We start from the raw sequence: 15466 nt of genomic DNA, 5'->3' as shown, positions 1-15466 counted from the left end.
TTATAACTTTACTTATCAATGATCGACTGAAAATATATTAGTTTGTTAAATGTATGAATTACAAAAAGAGTAAATTTTTATCGACATTGAAATAAAATGTCATGTTTCTAAACAATAATTTTTACTTAATGAAAACTGAATTAACAACAATTTACAAGAATTTATCGAGGACTATGGAAAAGTCTAACTGGTCATTTTTAAAGATGCCTTTATTTTTAATTAATTTTTTCATTTCTAAAATTCAAATACAAAATTATTAATGTGGTGTTTTTTTTGGCACTTTGCAAACAATTATGTGATATTACTTTTATATATATGACCTAAAGTTTATAATATATATAAACCGACACGCGAGGGAACTTATGCTCTTCTAAAACTTCAAGGAGAATCTTTATACTCTTCTTCCTATCCTTCCTTCCTAAAGAATCTGTCACAAAAGTGAATATACTCTCAAGTCAAATAAAGAATTGTACGTAGCAGCATGCACCTCAGATACATTGACTCCAACAAACTTGTAGAAGAAGAATTATAGCTTGTGGAGTATATAGACAATTTAAAAGCTCACAAAACAAATATGTTCTATTCCATCATTATTCTATTCCATGAATAATAATAATAATAATAATTATTATTATTATTATTATAATAATAATAATAATACGTAGAACCAAGCAGCAATGGTTTGCTTTTTTACTTTTCAAAACTGTACGCCACTCACATAGATTTCATCAACCTATTTCATTTGTCAATATGTAACTGTAACACAAAATCCAATATGTAACTGTAGGACTTTGATTTACTTTTATTATTTCTAACAATGTTCTCTTAAAAGTAAATTCTTTTCGTATGATATCTTTTCTATTAAGTGTATGTCAAAGCAATCAACTTATAACTAAGGGTGGCAATGTGGACCGGTCTGGCCCGCACAACACGAGCTGACCCGTTCTGTCCGCATATTTTATGTGGATCGAAAACACTTGTTCGTCCTGCATACCACTTGGTATGCGGGTTCGCGAACCGGCCCGTTTTTTTTTTTTATTTTTATGATAAAATTTTCAATGTTTAAAAATTGAGAAATTTTAAGAAGTTTACAAAATTAAGTAAAGACTTTGGGAAATTAGATGATAAATTGATAATTCAACATTTTCATCATATTCATACTATGACATACACAATATATTCTTTAAATTTTAGCACATTAAAAATTACATAATACTTGTCTTTTCCAGTTATACAAGAATTTGAAACATTAATACAAGAGTCCATAAAAGAAATAATTAATATACACAAGTGCAAGGTTTTTTTTTAATTTTATGAGGGCTTGTGGATCGTGGGCCTATGCGAGCTTACGGGCTCACTGTCATGGCCCGCCTCACGTTTTTTTCACGGGCCTGCGGGGCAGACCCTAATTGTCACCCCTACTTATACCAGTTTGTTGTGATTATGATGTTGTTGTTGTCATAGTGGTCTAAGTGGTCTCCATGACAAACCATAAGCTCTAATATTACTTATGAGTGTTTTATTTTTGATATAGGGATGTCACTAGAAAGATATTATATATAAGTGACTCTGGTTTAAAACACATAACATATTTGATACCATTTTTAGTCCATAATTTTAAGATACTGAGTTTGAGTATTTTCTCTTATATAGCATTTAACTGATGCAGGACTTTGACTCGCTTAAATTATAGCCTATACATATTTGATCATTTTTGTTTTTTTTTTAGTTTTTTTAACTTTTATTCCATTGTTAGTTTATACTTTTATATTTATATTTATATAATTATTATTTTTTTATATTTAACATTAAAGAAAAAAATGCGTATCATTTTTATAATAAATACTTATAACACATAACATCGTATTTTCTTTAATATATCTTGGAAAAATTATTTAATTAATATTTAAAAGATTAAAAAAGTGATAGAGGTATAGTTGTTTTCCAAGGTAGATAAAGATAAGAAAAAAATTTCATACTCAATAAATATAAAAATGAAATTTTACTTTGTGGAATGAAAATCTTATAGTGAAATTTACATCCACCAAAAGGAGCTTGGAGTGTAGTGGCTAGAGTCGGTAAAAATTGCCATAAATCTCGTACATATTTTAAAAAGATAAAAAACTAATAGTAATTTTAATAATGATTATCATTGGATTTTGTTTTGAAGTACACTCTTATCACTTTAAAACAGCTGAATCCGATCATTAAAGGGATGGAGAAATAGGAGTTTTGTATGAGCCATTTTTTTAATCATGACCATATATTTTTTCAGGTTCTTGTTTAGTGAAGTTTTTCTTAGCATCACATATTTATATATGTATGGCCTCTGATTTGGACTGAAGGGTTATGTGTTTCAAGATAGGTCCTATAATATATGTTCTTTAAAATTTATGAAAAGAGAATATGATTTCAATTTGGTAGAAGAACAACATAGGAATACATAGTAAATCAATCCATAATATTTTAATTCAACATAGTAAAAAACACTCTCTCTATATACAAATATATAATGTGAAGCAACTCCAAATTGGTTACATGATTTAGTCATCCTGGCCATTTACAATAACAAGGGAGTGTATGCACAGCTGTTGATTGAAATAAAAAGTTACTCCAAAGCATATAATCTTTTTTTAAAAGTCTCTAACGTATACAACTTATTGTGCGTCATGAGGAGTTATTTGCTTAATTTATTTGCTTACTATTATTTTTTGTCTTATATAATGGTTGCTTGTATTGTTTATATAGTGCGGGGATGAAAGAATCAGCATTATGAGATTGATTTGGGTGAACTGAAGTATTGAAATCATTAATTAACACATAAATTGCTCAGTGAGAAGTTAAGTAATTAACCATAACTAATCATTATTATCTTTCACTTGCAGGCTGTATTCCAACCAGTTAATAATGCAGTTGAATTAGTGAAGTAGCAATTGTCATTGCTATTTGCATTTCAAATGCCGTTAAATAGGCCACACCAACAGTAGATTTCATCCACCCATTCTATCAAAAGGTGAAGAGATCAATCATTTTATCAAACACCTTCAAATTGTAAACATGGTGCAGGAAATGGAGAAGCGAAATGGACGTAAGAGTGAAGAAAAAGATAAACAGAAATGGGTGCTTGATGATTGTGTTGATTATAAGGGCAGAGTTCCACTCCGTGCTGCCACTGGTGTACGGAAAGCTTCTCTTTTTGTCCTTGGTAAGATACTACCTCTTTACTTAACTTCACTTTTGTTCTGGATAATTTACACAAACTCAGATCATGATGATTTCATTTCATGGTTGCAAATAGAGAAAAAAATTCCATTTCATTGCATCAATTCACTCATGAAAAATTTATATTATCAGTACACACAGAATTTAAATGGTCAAATTTAAAAAGCAGTTATCAGCAGTAATAAAATTATGAGATAAATGTGTTTAATATGAGCATAACTTGGGGATTTTATTTGAATTTGGAGCAGCCATTTCAATGAGTGAAAGGATAAGCTATTTTGGTTTATCCGCTAATCTCATAATGTACTTAACTAGAGTGATACATCAAGATCTCAAAACAGCAACCAATAATGTAAACTACTGGAAAGGAGCAACAACATTGTTGCCTCTAATTGGTGGCTATGTTGGTGATGCCTACACCGGTAGATTTCGTATGGCCCTCTTTTGTTCCCTTTTATACCTCAAGGTATATATATATATATATATATTCATCTTTCCTTTTCTCACTTTCTCTACTGCACATATGATTTTACACATTTCACCCAGCATACAAATTACATAATATATAGCTCTGCATGCGCAGAAGACATTGTTGCCATGGAAAAGAAACCTCATTACTTGTTGTGTAAAGCCAGGGATTAATCATGCTCACCATGTCTCAGTTCGTCCCAAGTCTAAAACCATTGAACAATGAGATATCTGATGAGAGAAGTAAGGTTCATGAAGTGGTTTTCTACCTTGCTCTATACAGTTTGGCCTTGGGTTCTGGGGGATTCAGACCGTGTTCACAAAGCTTTGGAGCTGATCAATTTGATGATGACCACCTTCAAGAACGAAAGGAGAAGATGTCTTTCTTCAACTGGTGGACCTTTACATTCAGCTTTGCATTGCTGCTGGGAACAACAGTCATTGTTTATGTTGAGGACTTTGTCAGCTGGGGAGTTGCTTGTCTCGCCCTCACAATTTTTACGGCTCTAACTATCATTGCTTTTTATATGGGGATGCCTTTCTACAGGTACAAAATGACGCCAAAACAAAACCCTTTCTTGCCAATTCTACAAGTCCTAATTGCTGCCATAAGGAAAAGGAATCTCTCTTCTCCTTCAAATCCTGCTTTATTGTTTGAAGTACCAGACTCAGAGAATTCCCAAGGAAGGCTTCTCAGTCATACAAGCAGTCTCAGGTACATTAACTTGTTAGATATGTATCATTATGAACCATTATGTTATAATTTAATTCTATGAAATAAAGTTTCCTTTTTATAGAACTAAAGATTAAAACCTGGGCTAAAATGTTAACAAAATAGTGTCAATAAAGTCATTAACATGGTGGTAAGCTTTTTGTGATTGACAATAAGTTATATACTTGAAGCTGTCAACTAAAATTCAGTATAGAATGAATACTAATCAATTGATTGAATGAATGAATGAATAGGTTTCTTGACAAGGCTGCAATAGTGGAAGAGAAGTATAGAGATGAGAAAGAGAATCCTTGGAGATTAGCGACAGTGACAAGAGTGGAGGAGACAAAGCTTATTCTGAATGTTGTTCCCATATGGCTAACTTCATTATTAGTTGGAGTATGTATAGCATATGGGTCAACACTCTTTGTCAAACAAACAGCCGCTCTGAACTTAAAGATAAGTAATAGCTTCGAAATCCCACCAGCATCCATGTTGTCCCTTGCAGGCTTTGGCACCATGGCATTTGTCCCAATATATGATAGAATCATAGTTCCAATTCTAAGAAAAGTGACTGGTAATGAAAGAGGCATCAGCATCCTTAGGAGGATTGGCGTAGGCTTAACACTGTTAATCATACTCATGGCTGTTGCGGCCATGGTAGAAACAAAGAGACTAAGAATGGTTGGAAATGAAGTGGTAACAGAAGAAGGAACTAAGCCCGAGACTATGAGTTTGATGTGGATGATACCCCAATTCATTATGCTTGGTATTGGAAATTCATTTTGTCTAACTGGCTTGCAAGAGTATTTCTATGACCAAGTTCCTGACTCAATGAGAAGCATAGGAATGGCTTTGTATCTTAGTGGGATTGGAGTAGGATTCTTCTTGAGCAGCTTTCTTTTAATAATCGTCGACTATGTCACGGGCAAGACTGGAAAAAGTTGGATCGCAGAGGATGTGAATTCAAGCCGTCTAGATAAACTTTATTGGTTGGTGGTTGGATTAAATATCCTAAATTTGTTTCTCTTTGTAATTTTAGCAATGAGGTACACTTATAAGACTGTACACAAGAAAGCTACGGAAATTGATGGTTCTAATACTGATGGAGTGGAAACACAGCCATGATGCATGTTAGCGACTCGGGTGTACCTTTTTTTTACATTTTCTTCATAATCAAATACTATGTAATATGTTGTTTCCCTTATATTTACTGAAATTCAGATTATATCTGCCGGTTTTGGCGTTATGTTTGATGCCCCTGTTCCTGTGCCGTATCAACAATCTTGAGCTCAGATATATAGTTTGGTTTTGCACAAGTAATGATGGTAGTCTCATACTCCTCTTGCATTATCACAGCCCATTCTCCTAGAGACCTATGTGCATGCATGATGGACATATAATGTATACAGCATAATGAACTTACAAGTAAATACAAGTTTAATAAACATATATATTACAAATTTTAAGGATTTCAATCGAATATGTAACCAACTCTCTCAAAAATAGAACTCATGCGACAACATTTCAGTTCTTCTTTGGAACTTTACATAAAATTGTGGTAGAGTGTGAACAACATAACAAAGATCCAGACGAGTGGTGGTCCGATAAACCAAGCAAGCAACTAGTTATATGTAACGATATAGATGAACAAAATTAGTTCTTGTAAAAGAGACAATTGTTCAATACCGCAAATACTCGTATTAAGAGAAGTAACTTGGAATTGATGGGTTTCTTGTTTTGCATGTATGCAGCAGAAGTTCAAAACAGAAAAAATCTATTAAGCAAAGGCATCAGCATAGCAGGGATTCGCTCAGCGAAGGAATCCGCTTAGCGCAGGAAGCTGACCCTGAATGGATTAGGGCGGATTGGGGACACAAGCACTTCAAAAATTTTACTCCATGTTCTAAGAAGACGAGGCTGAGTGAATTGAAGACAAAGAGTACTAATACAACATGGTGATTTTGTAGTTTAAAATAAATTTTGACTACAAAGAAATTGTTTGTGAAAAATTTGTTGATAACTCTACATGTAAGATATCTAATTTCTTACTTGAGGGTTGTGTTTCAATATATCAGATTCTATACTAAAAGTGCTCATACCACTATTATATTAAGGTTTTGGGATAAAAGTGATGTCAAATCCTGTTAGGTTTAAAGAGGGGTGTTACTGGGAGACACAGCACTAATGAGACCTGAACCCAACCACATAAAACATTGATATCACTCTCAACCCAAACCCTTAAGGCAATGGGTTTATGGGTCTTTATCCTCATATAGTGTTCTACTTTCTCATTTCTATCTATCCAATGTGAGACTTAAACTCACACTTGGATTCCTAACCATCTCTTTCTCAAGGGTGAGTCCCTTCAACCACATTGATACACTCCCCCTCCAACAAAAGCATTCTCAACCACAAGTACTTCTTTTCTGCCTTGTCTGTACTGCCGTTTTTCTTAATAGGACACGCTTACCTGGAACCCTTGACAAGAAGACTTGACTTTCGATACAAGGACCATACTGCACTCGTCTGAACCGATTTTAACCATCGGTCCTGATACCACTTGTTAGGTTCATATGAAACATAACCCATCACTGTGAAGATTAACAAATGTGCTGTACATATATTAAAATGATTTTATTTCACTTTGGAAGAAGAAAATGGTAAATTCTTGTAAATCAAACTACGATATTTTAATTCAACGGTGCAAAAGTGGCTATGTATATGGAACTGAACTTGTAAGAATAACTGCACTACTCCAAAGCTACTTCTTACTCATTTTGGCCCCTTATAATTTACAAAGCCATGGAATATATAATCTGGGAGTGTACGTATAAATAAGGCCGTTGATTGAAATCAAAGGTTACTCCAACATATATATATATATATATATATATATATATATATATATAAATTTTGTATGTGTGTGGACTAGTGTTCAAAAAAAAATTAATTTTATAATTTTGTTATTTAAAATGACTTTAAAGAAAACGTTATGTTTCGATATACGATTGTTTAGAAACAAAAAGACAACTGACAGAAATAAATTTGCCTCTTAATGAGTTTTGATTGATTTGAAAACAAAGTTAATGGAGCAGGAGATTGAGAAGAGAAAGAGAGATAAAAGTGAAGAAGAGAAATGGGTGCATGATGCATCTGTGGATTATAAGAACAGAATTCCTCTGCGTGCTTCCACCGGTTCATGGAAAGCTGCTCTTTTTGTACTCAGTAAGAGAGTTACTTCACTATTACGTCTGTATATTTTTCATCATTTTTTCAAGGTTGTTAGAATTTTCACCTTCAGTGAAATTTAGAGTTAAAGATTTAAGCTTTTTCACCCAATAAATTAGTCTTTTCAATTCAGTTTTTCTTTTATATTGAGCTCTCCTTTTGCATTAACATAAAAGCTGAAACTTAACAATACAAAAAATTGTGATAAATATTTTTATTACGACCTTAATTAGCTCAAATATGTGATAAACATGCTTATTTGAGACAGCAATTGAATTTAGTGAAAGAATATGCCACTTTGGGATATCCAGCAATCTTATCATGTACTTGACCAAAGTGATGCATGAAGACCTAAAAACAGCGACCAAGAACGTAAACTACTGGGTAGGAGCAACAACTTTGATGCCTCTAATTGGGGGGTTTGTTGCTGATACCTACACAGGTCGATTTCATATGATTATCTTTTCTTCCCTCGTATACCTCAAGGTACATTTTTATTTGTTACATGCAACGAACGAGTTCTTTTTGACGTAACTCATTTGTTGTTGTGTCTGTCAAGCCAGGGATTAAGCCTTCTGACTTTGTCTCAGTTCATTCCAAGTCTAAAACCATGCAACAATGAGATATGTGATCGAACAAGGAAAGCTCATGAAGTGGTTTTCTTCCTTGCCCTTTACTGCGTCGCCTTGGGTACTGGAGGATTCAAACCGTGCTTACAAAGCTTTGGTGCTGATCAATTTGATGACGATCACCTTGAAGAACGAAAGAAGAAGATGTCTTTGTTCAACTGGTGGTGTTTTACACTGTGCTTTGCAATGCTGTTTGGGGGAACAGTGGTTGTCTATGTTCAGGACTTTGTTAGCTGGGGAGTTGCTTATCTCATTCTCACTATTTCTATGGCTTTCACTGTCATTGTTTTCTATATGGGGATGCCTTTTTATAGGTACAGAAGAACAGAAGGAAACCCTTTAATGCAAATTCTTCGGGTCCTAATTGCAGCCATAAGGAAAAGGAATTTGTTTTGTCCTCAAAATCCTGCTTTATTGCATGAAATCCCAAAGTCAGAGAACTCCCAAGGAAGACTTTTAAGCCATACCAGCAGACTTAGGTATGGATCAAACATGCACCTTATTAGATATATAGAGCATGACCCTTTTGGTTAAAAGTTTTTATTTCAGACTTTGTAAATAGGTTATAGAGTTTATTGCACCTACTAATGCTGATTAATACTAATACTAATGAATTAAATGAATGAATAGGTTTCTTGACAAAGCTGCCATAGTTGAAGAGAAGTATACAGAGGAGAAAGACAATCCATGGAGATTAGCAACAGTGACAAGAGTGGAGGAGACAAAGCTTATTCTGAATGTTGTTCCCATATGGCTAACTTCATTAATAATTGGTGTATGCATAGCTCAGAGCCAGACACTGTTTGTCAAACAAGCAGCTGCTATGAACTTAAATATAGGTCACAATTTCAAAATCCCACCAGCTTCCATGGTGTCTGTTAACGCTATTGGCACTATAATATCTGTCCCAACATATGATAAGATTATTGTTCCACTTCTAAGGAAACTCACAGGTAACGAAAGAGGCATCAGCATCCTTAGGAGGATTGGAATAGGCTTAACATTGTTAGTCATACTCATGGTTGTTGCTGCCTTGGTAGAAACAAAGAGACTAAGAATGGTTGGACATGAAGTTGTGACAGAAGGAGGAACAAAGCGTGAGACTATGAGTGAGTTGTGGTTGGTACCCCAATACTTGATCATTGGAATTGGAGGAGAAACACTTTCATTAGTTGGTCTGCAAGAGTATTTCTATGACCAAGTTCCTGACTCAATGAGAAGCTTGGGAATAGCTTTATATCTGAGTGTACTAGGAGTAGGATACTTCTTAAGCAGCTTTCTGATAACAATTGTGGACAAGGTAACGGGCAAGAATGGCAAAAGTTGGATTGCGAAGGATATAAATTCAAGCCGTCTTGATATGTTTTATTGGCTGCTGGCCATCATAAATGCTCTAAATTTGTGTCTCTTTATAATTTTGGCAAAAAGGTATATTTATAAGACTGTGCATAGGAAAACTGTGGAAATTGATGGTAACAGTGATGGGGTGGAGATAATGGCGTGATAAGAGCCACCCAGATGCTCTATTTTCTGCTTAATCCAATAGGATTATGTAATATGGTATTCCCTTAATTATATTTATCTGAACTTTGGTTTATTGTTCAATTTGCGTTGCAGCATATTGTTGTGTGTATATATATTATATATATATATATATATGATGATATGCTTTATAATATTTTAAGTACAATAAATATTATGGTATGTTAGGCACAATCGTATGTATTAAGTTAAAAAAAAATGTTTTATGGTACGTAACCATTTAAAAAAAGTATAATTTTAAAAATAAATTATGAAAAAAAATTGTTGAGATTAAACATATTCTAAGTTAAGATTTAACTTGTTGAGAGTTTTTTGTAGTAATATAATTATATTTTAGAGACTGTATATTTCTGTAAAAGACATCTGTAATTGTTAATATGATTAATGCCAGTAAAAATCCTCCCAAATAATACGAAATAAATTAAAACAAGGCATGCATAATATTATTGGGCTTGGACATGGATATATCCTTACACAGAGACACGACATTCCCCCTGGGGTATGAAATAACAGGAAGAATGATGTCCAACCTTGTCTCTCATATGTGAACCAATATTACAACATCAAACTCTAGTTCCAAACTCCTACGAGAACGGGTTCTTATCACACTGGGAAATTACCAGTCAAACGAATATGCTCCAGAGTGCAACGTAAACCATATTTATTCACAGCCTCATTGGCCGCTCTAAAGCCACCACCATAAGCTGGGGAAGAATCATTGGCAATCTGGTTCATGAAAAACTCACCCAATTTATGTTCAACGTGAGATTTTGCACCTTTCTTTGATGAGTGGGAGGAGAAGGAGGAGGAGGAAGAAGCTGATGATGTTGATGGCATGGTTCTAGCACATGACATCACCTCTGCCTCAAGCCACATGTAGGAGAGGACCTGACAAATACCTTCCTCTACTTCAGGACTAAGGTTATGGTAACCTGCTTAATTAGTTCAAGGCAAAATGAAGGGAGATAAGAAATCAGGCAAAATACTGTGCAGTTCAATACAAAGATAAGAACAGCATTATCACCTTTAAGGCGTAACCAAGCATGCATCAACTCATGGGCAAGTATAGCACCTGTGAGTAACCTGCAACCAGTAAAATATTTCATAAAATATTTTTGTCCTTTTGGGCCTCTTTTGGCTCATCCAATCACATTCACATGGTCTATTTTTGGCCCTTGAGGGGCTTGGTACTAAATTATATTTATAAGGACTTGATAGTATTTAAATGCTACTTACCTTGGAAGGCCATAGAGAACAAGAATAGCTGTAACTTCACATTTTCTAAGCAGCTTTTGAGGTTGAGATCTCATCCCTATCAATCTATGACCTCCGATTCTTGGCCGTCTTTGCACCTGAAACAACACAACATATCATAAAGGAATTGAAATACCAGACAGATAATTTTTAAGTTGGTTCATGAAGGCTTCGTTAAACAAGAAAAAAAAAAGTAAATAATATACGCTTGTGACAGTTTGCTCTTCTGAAAGGCACAAGCCCCTAGTTTCTGGCAGGTGATGGAAACCCTGGTAAAAGCCAATAAAGAGTTTAGAGGAATTGAATAAATTCTAAAGCTGAAAGATGAAATAGTGGACGATGCATTACATTCTTCTCTCCAACAATGGCATCATTAAGTGCTTGTCTCTCAACAAGAAGCATTGGGATTTGTTGATCTATTTTCATGTTCATTCCTTCGTAATAGTCTCTGATTGCATGATAAAGAGGCTGACATTCACCAGTGTCGCTTATAGCAGATTCCATGCACTCAAAGCACAAAATCCTTCCATCTTCTAATCTGCAGTATCTTTCATTCCGAGACTTCACGAAAAAGATAATTCAAAAAGAATTAAAAGATCAGAAAAGGAGAAGCTTATGAAAAAAACAATATTATTTCCATGTTTTTGAAAAAAGTTATAACTATATATGTTAGTACCTCTAGTCTTTCACAACTACAGCACCGAGCTGTATTATCATACTCATGAGATGGGCAATACTTTTGGTTCCAATAGGGGTGGCACCTATACTCAATCAAACCAGCAGCATTTATTGGTATCTGAAAGTGAAATAAAATACCACAATCATTAATATTGTTTTTCGATAACCCTGAAGATAACAAATCAATAGTAACAGACACAGAGGATATGATCTTTTTACACGGTTAGTCCTCTGATAAATAATCAAATTTATTAATAGAAAGAATTTATGACATATCATATGATTAATTAATGTAAGAAAAAAAAAAGTAAAACAGAATTTCCACAACATTATTCCATAACGTAATTTCCACAATCTTCTCCATATTCATAATGAATAAGATATAGAAAAATTAATGATGCTGTACCTTAAAATTATTTCAAATGTCACAAGTAGACTAATTGTACTATTTTCATCATCAAGAAAAGAGACTAATTGTAGTATTTAATTGGTCCCTTCATTATAAACTAACTAGTGTAACTGTCCTTACAATGTATATGAAATTGGCTGAAATTTAATGAGCCTATCGAAGAAAACTAGGAGTAACAAAAGCAGAACAATGGGAATAAATAAGCAAAGACACTAGCAGGCTAATCTTACAAATTGATAGCAAACTTCGCATCTAGGGTGGGTCAATTCCTTGAAACAGGACTTGTGATACGGATACTTCCCTGACAAAGAAAACTTGGATCAACAGAAAAAAAGGAAGTAAGATACAAATAAAAGAAAAGAGTTAAAAATAATACTTTCATAGGCAAAAATTGTAAAGAGTAAACAACATGAATTTGTTGTGGGAAAATATTGAAGATAAGTACTGTAATATATGTATAGATGATATCAGATTCTTCTTAATCCGAAGAGAATCAAACTACCTCACGCTCAGTAATGGGGTAACGACAAGAGTGACACCGAAAGCAGTCTGGATGAAAATAGCTGTGACCGACTCCTAAACAATCGCCATAAATCTCTTGGTTGCACCCTCCACATATTCTGCTATGCGATGCGATACTGCACAATACCAGTTATCAATAAATTCGTAATGTGCTAGAATCACAATAATGAAATCAAAATCAATAAATTTGTTCAAATTTATGCTAACAACACACACAGCAAGAGAAATATTAAGTAATTTTGACTAGGGGAGTCCAACAAAAAATTTTCAACAGTCGAGCTATTTTTGGGAACCCTTGACGTGTGGCCAACAAGTATGAGTTACGAGAGAGAGAAAAATTACCCATATCCATGGGGATAAGCGGGTACAGGGGCATATGGTGGATGAGCAGAAGAGAACATGCGATCCTGAAGAGCCTTTGCATAATCTTCATCGATTCTTGCTCCTGTTCGCCACCTATACCCTTATCATCAACAAAAAAAAAAATAATTAGATCTCGATAGCCAGAGAAAAAGTGCATTTTTCAAATTTTAGCACCTACCGGTTGGTCTCTTAAAATTTTCGCCTAAAGAAAGTGCAATTGCATGGTCCAAATCTTCTTTCTCTTTCCGAGATCTAGCGCGGTCATCCTAATAACAACATCAAGAATATTATTCAACACTACTTCCGTAATCACGCTATTCAACACATGTTTAATAGAAGAACCAAAATAACTCATAGCATCTCGAGTCATGCATGACTCATGAACCCTCGTCTTAAACATTCCAAACAAGGCCTTGAGAAGATAATTACTTTTATAAAAGAACTTTAAAATATTTATTGTTGTTTAATTTAGTTATTTAATGTTATAATGTTTTAAATATTATTTAGAAAATAGTAAAATTTTGAAATAATTTTTACATTGAAGTATCTTTTACACATTCTTTTTGTTTCACTTTTCTCGATTGAAACATGGTCAAGTCATCAACTTCTAAACTTGACTTCAGGGAAGATGTTGTAAACTTTAAATTGTTTTTAGACAAAGTGAATCATGGTTTTCTTTTTATGAAAATGAAAATCAGAGTTATTTGTGAACCAGAGTTTTCTTATATTAATGTTAATGAAAGTAACTTTGGCTAATTTTGGCTAAAATAATGTTGTGTTGAAAAATAATCTCAACTGACATTGATTAAAAAAATGGTTACACCATATTCTAAATTATTAAATATTTTTTAATGATAAAAGGAAATTAAAATTTAATAAATTGATATTGTTTTATTTAAATAAAATATTTAAAAACAAAATAATTTAAATTGAAAGCAATTCAAGGTTAATGTTAAAAGCAATGCTGCATTACTTATCATAAGAAGATGCAGATCAACTCATGTTGTGTAATGCACAAATAAGATAAAAGTCAACAATGGTTAACGAAAAGCATTGAAAGAAAAAAGTGCAAAAGTCACGATGTGCTTTAAGCTGTAACCCCAAGTAACGAGAGTCGATTCAACTTCTTAAGAACAGGAAGATGTCTAATCAAGAAAAACAAGACAAAAGACGTCATCTTTCTAGTACTTATGATGAGTGAAACCCCATTTAGTTCCTAAAATTGTAAAGGTAAAAAGTTGCAGGTCTTGACTTTGCAAAATCATCACTTTGATTCCTGACATCATTGTTGTTTTGTACCAAAAAGGAATGGATGTCAGTTTACAAATCAGGACTAAGATGAAACAATTGAGTTATGAATATTTTGGGTGAAACCATTCTCAATTGGAAAGTCAAAAACTAATCCTTGGAAGTAGTCCTCTGTCAAAAAAACATGAATGGTGACAATTAATTCATCTTGATTCGGCCTAGAAGTAGCTTATTTTATTTTATTTTGAGCAAAGCAATAATCATGCTTGTATGAGCGACAGGAACAAACAAGTAAAAACAATTGATATAGATATTCTTGAAAAAAAAACAGAATAACAAAGAGAAGAAAAAACAGAACATGAATGTTTTTTGTTTACCCATGATCTAGATGGAGCTGGCCAAGCCATGTTTTCCTCTTCAGGTTGCTGTAGATGACGACCACCAGCCCTTCCTCTATTGGACCCAAGTTTGAAAATCTTGCCAAACCATTTCATAAAACCAGACTTTCTCTCTGAGTACGAAGAAACAAAGTCTCCTGCTTCCCATCAAGATTGCAACAACGACAAAAAAGAAGTTTCGGTTAGAATTCAGAACCACTCAATTATAGTACAAATCGAATTGGTTCCATCGACTCGATTATATCTTATTACACACTTTACATAACTCCTGGACTCATACGCAAAGTAAAAAAATGAATTCTTTTTTTAGAACAAGAACAACCATCCATACCCATTTAGTAAAATGAACATCAACCAAAAAATAAACTTCAAAGTTCAAAAAAGAGTTTCGCGTGGCTATTCAGAAGTTTGCAAAAATCTGTTTTGTTCTCCACGTCATGATGGCAAGTGTTATGCAGAAGAAGCTGTAGCTTTTTGTTTTTGTTTTTTCAGGAGAAGAAGAAGAAGAAGAAAGAAAGAAAAGAAAGTACCGTATATACAAGGGTGAGAAAGATGGTTGATATCTGAGGAAGGAGGCATGGGTATGTATAGATTTTTGTGGTTGGATGAGAAGAAGAGGAAGAAGAAGAAGAAGAGGCAAAAGAAAAGATGAAAAGGAGAAAGATAGGAGAAAGGGGAGAAGAGTTGGAAAAGAAGGTTGATTAGAGATCGTTAATAGTGGCTGAAAAAGAGGGAGAGGAATCTATGAGGAAGTGGCAGAGAGAGAGATTCTTGGCTTGGAAAGCAATGA

The 15466-nt window shown here is 33.8% G+C and overlaps 2 protein-coding genes across 3 annotated transcripts; one reads left to right on the top strand and one right to left on the bottom strand.

Annotated features, from left to right (window-relative positions):
- The first annotated feature begins 3057 nt into the window (after window positions 1-3057).
- LOC114191162 (protein NRT1/ PTR FAMILY 5.7-like) lies at window positions 3058-9766 on the top strand. Its single transcript, XM_028080346.1, has 8 exons — window positions 3058-3205; window positions 3471-3688; window positions 3858-4405; window positions 4657-5424; window positions 7530-7630; window positions 7902-8119; window positions 8197-8741; window positions 8893-9766. The coding sequence occupies exons 1-8, from the start codon at window positions 3058-3060 to the stop codon at window positions 9764-9766; spliced, it is 3420 nt and encodes a 1139-aa protein (XP_027936147.1).
- A 435-nt stretch (window positions 9767-10201) lies between these two features.
- Window positions 10202-15466, bottom strand: LOC114180870 (protein DA1-related 2-like). 2 transcript variants are annotated; one of them, XM_028067190.1, is made up of 12 exons: window positions 15207-15466; window positions 14656-14813; window positions 13209-13296; window positions 13010-13130; window positions 12648-12783; window positions 12376-12459; window positions 11735-11854; window positions 11407-11619; window positions 11265-11327; window positions 11041-11156; window positions 10829-10887; window positions 10202-10736 (listed from the first exon to the last, which is right to left on the bottom strand). In XM_028067190.1, the coding sequence occupies exons 1-12, from the start codon at window positions 15253-15255 to the stop codon at window positions 10408-10410; spliced, it is 1536 nt and encodes a 511-aa protein (XP_027922991.1). In that variant the 5' UTR covers window positions 15256-15466; the 3' UTR covers window positions 10202-10407. The 2 variants fall into 2 exon arrangements, with proteins under 2 accessions (XP_027922991.1, XP_027923053.1); XM_028067252.1 differs by having other exon boundaries at window positions 15008-15222.

The sequence above is a fragment of the Vigna unguiculata genome, chromosome 1 (assembly GCF_004118075.2).
Source record: "Vigna unguiculata cultivar IT97K-499-35 chromosome 1, ASM411807v1, whole genome shotgun sequence".
NCBI lineage: Eukaryota > Viridiplantae > Streptophyta > Magnoliopsida > Fabales > Fabaceae > Vigna > Vigna unguiculata.
The sequence above is the reverse complement of the archived record's forward strand: the minus strand, read 5'-3'. Positions and strand labels throughout refer to the sequence as shown.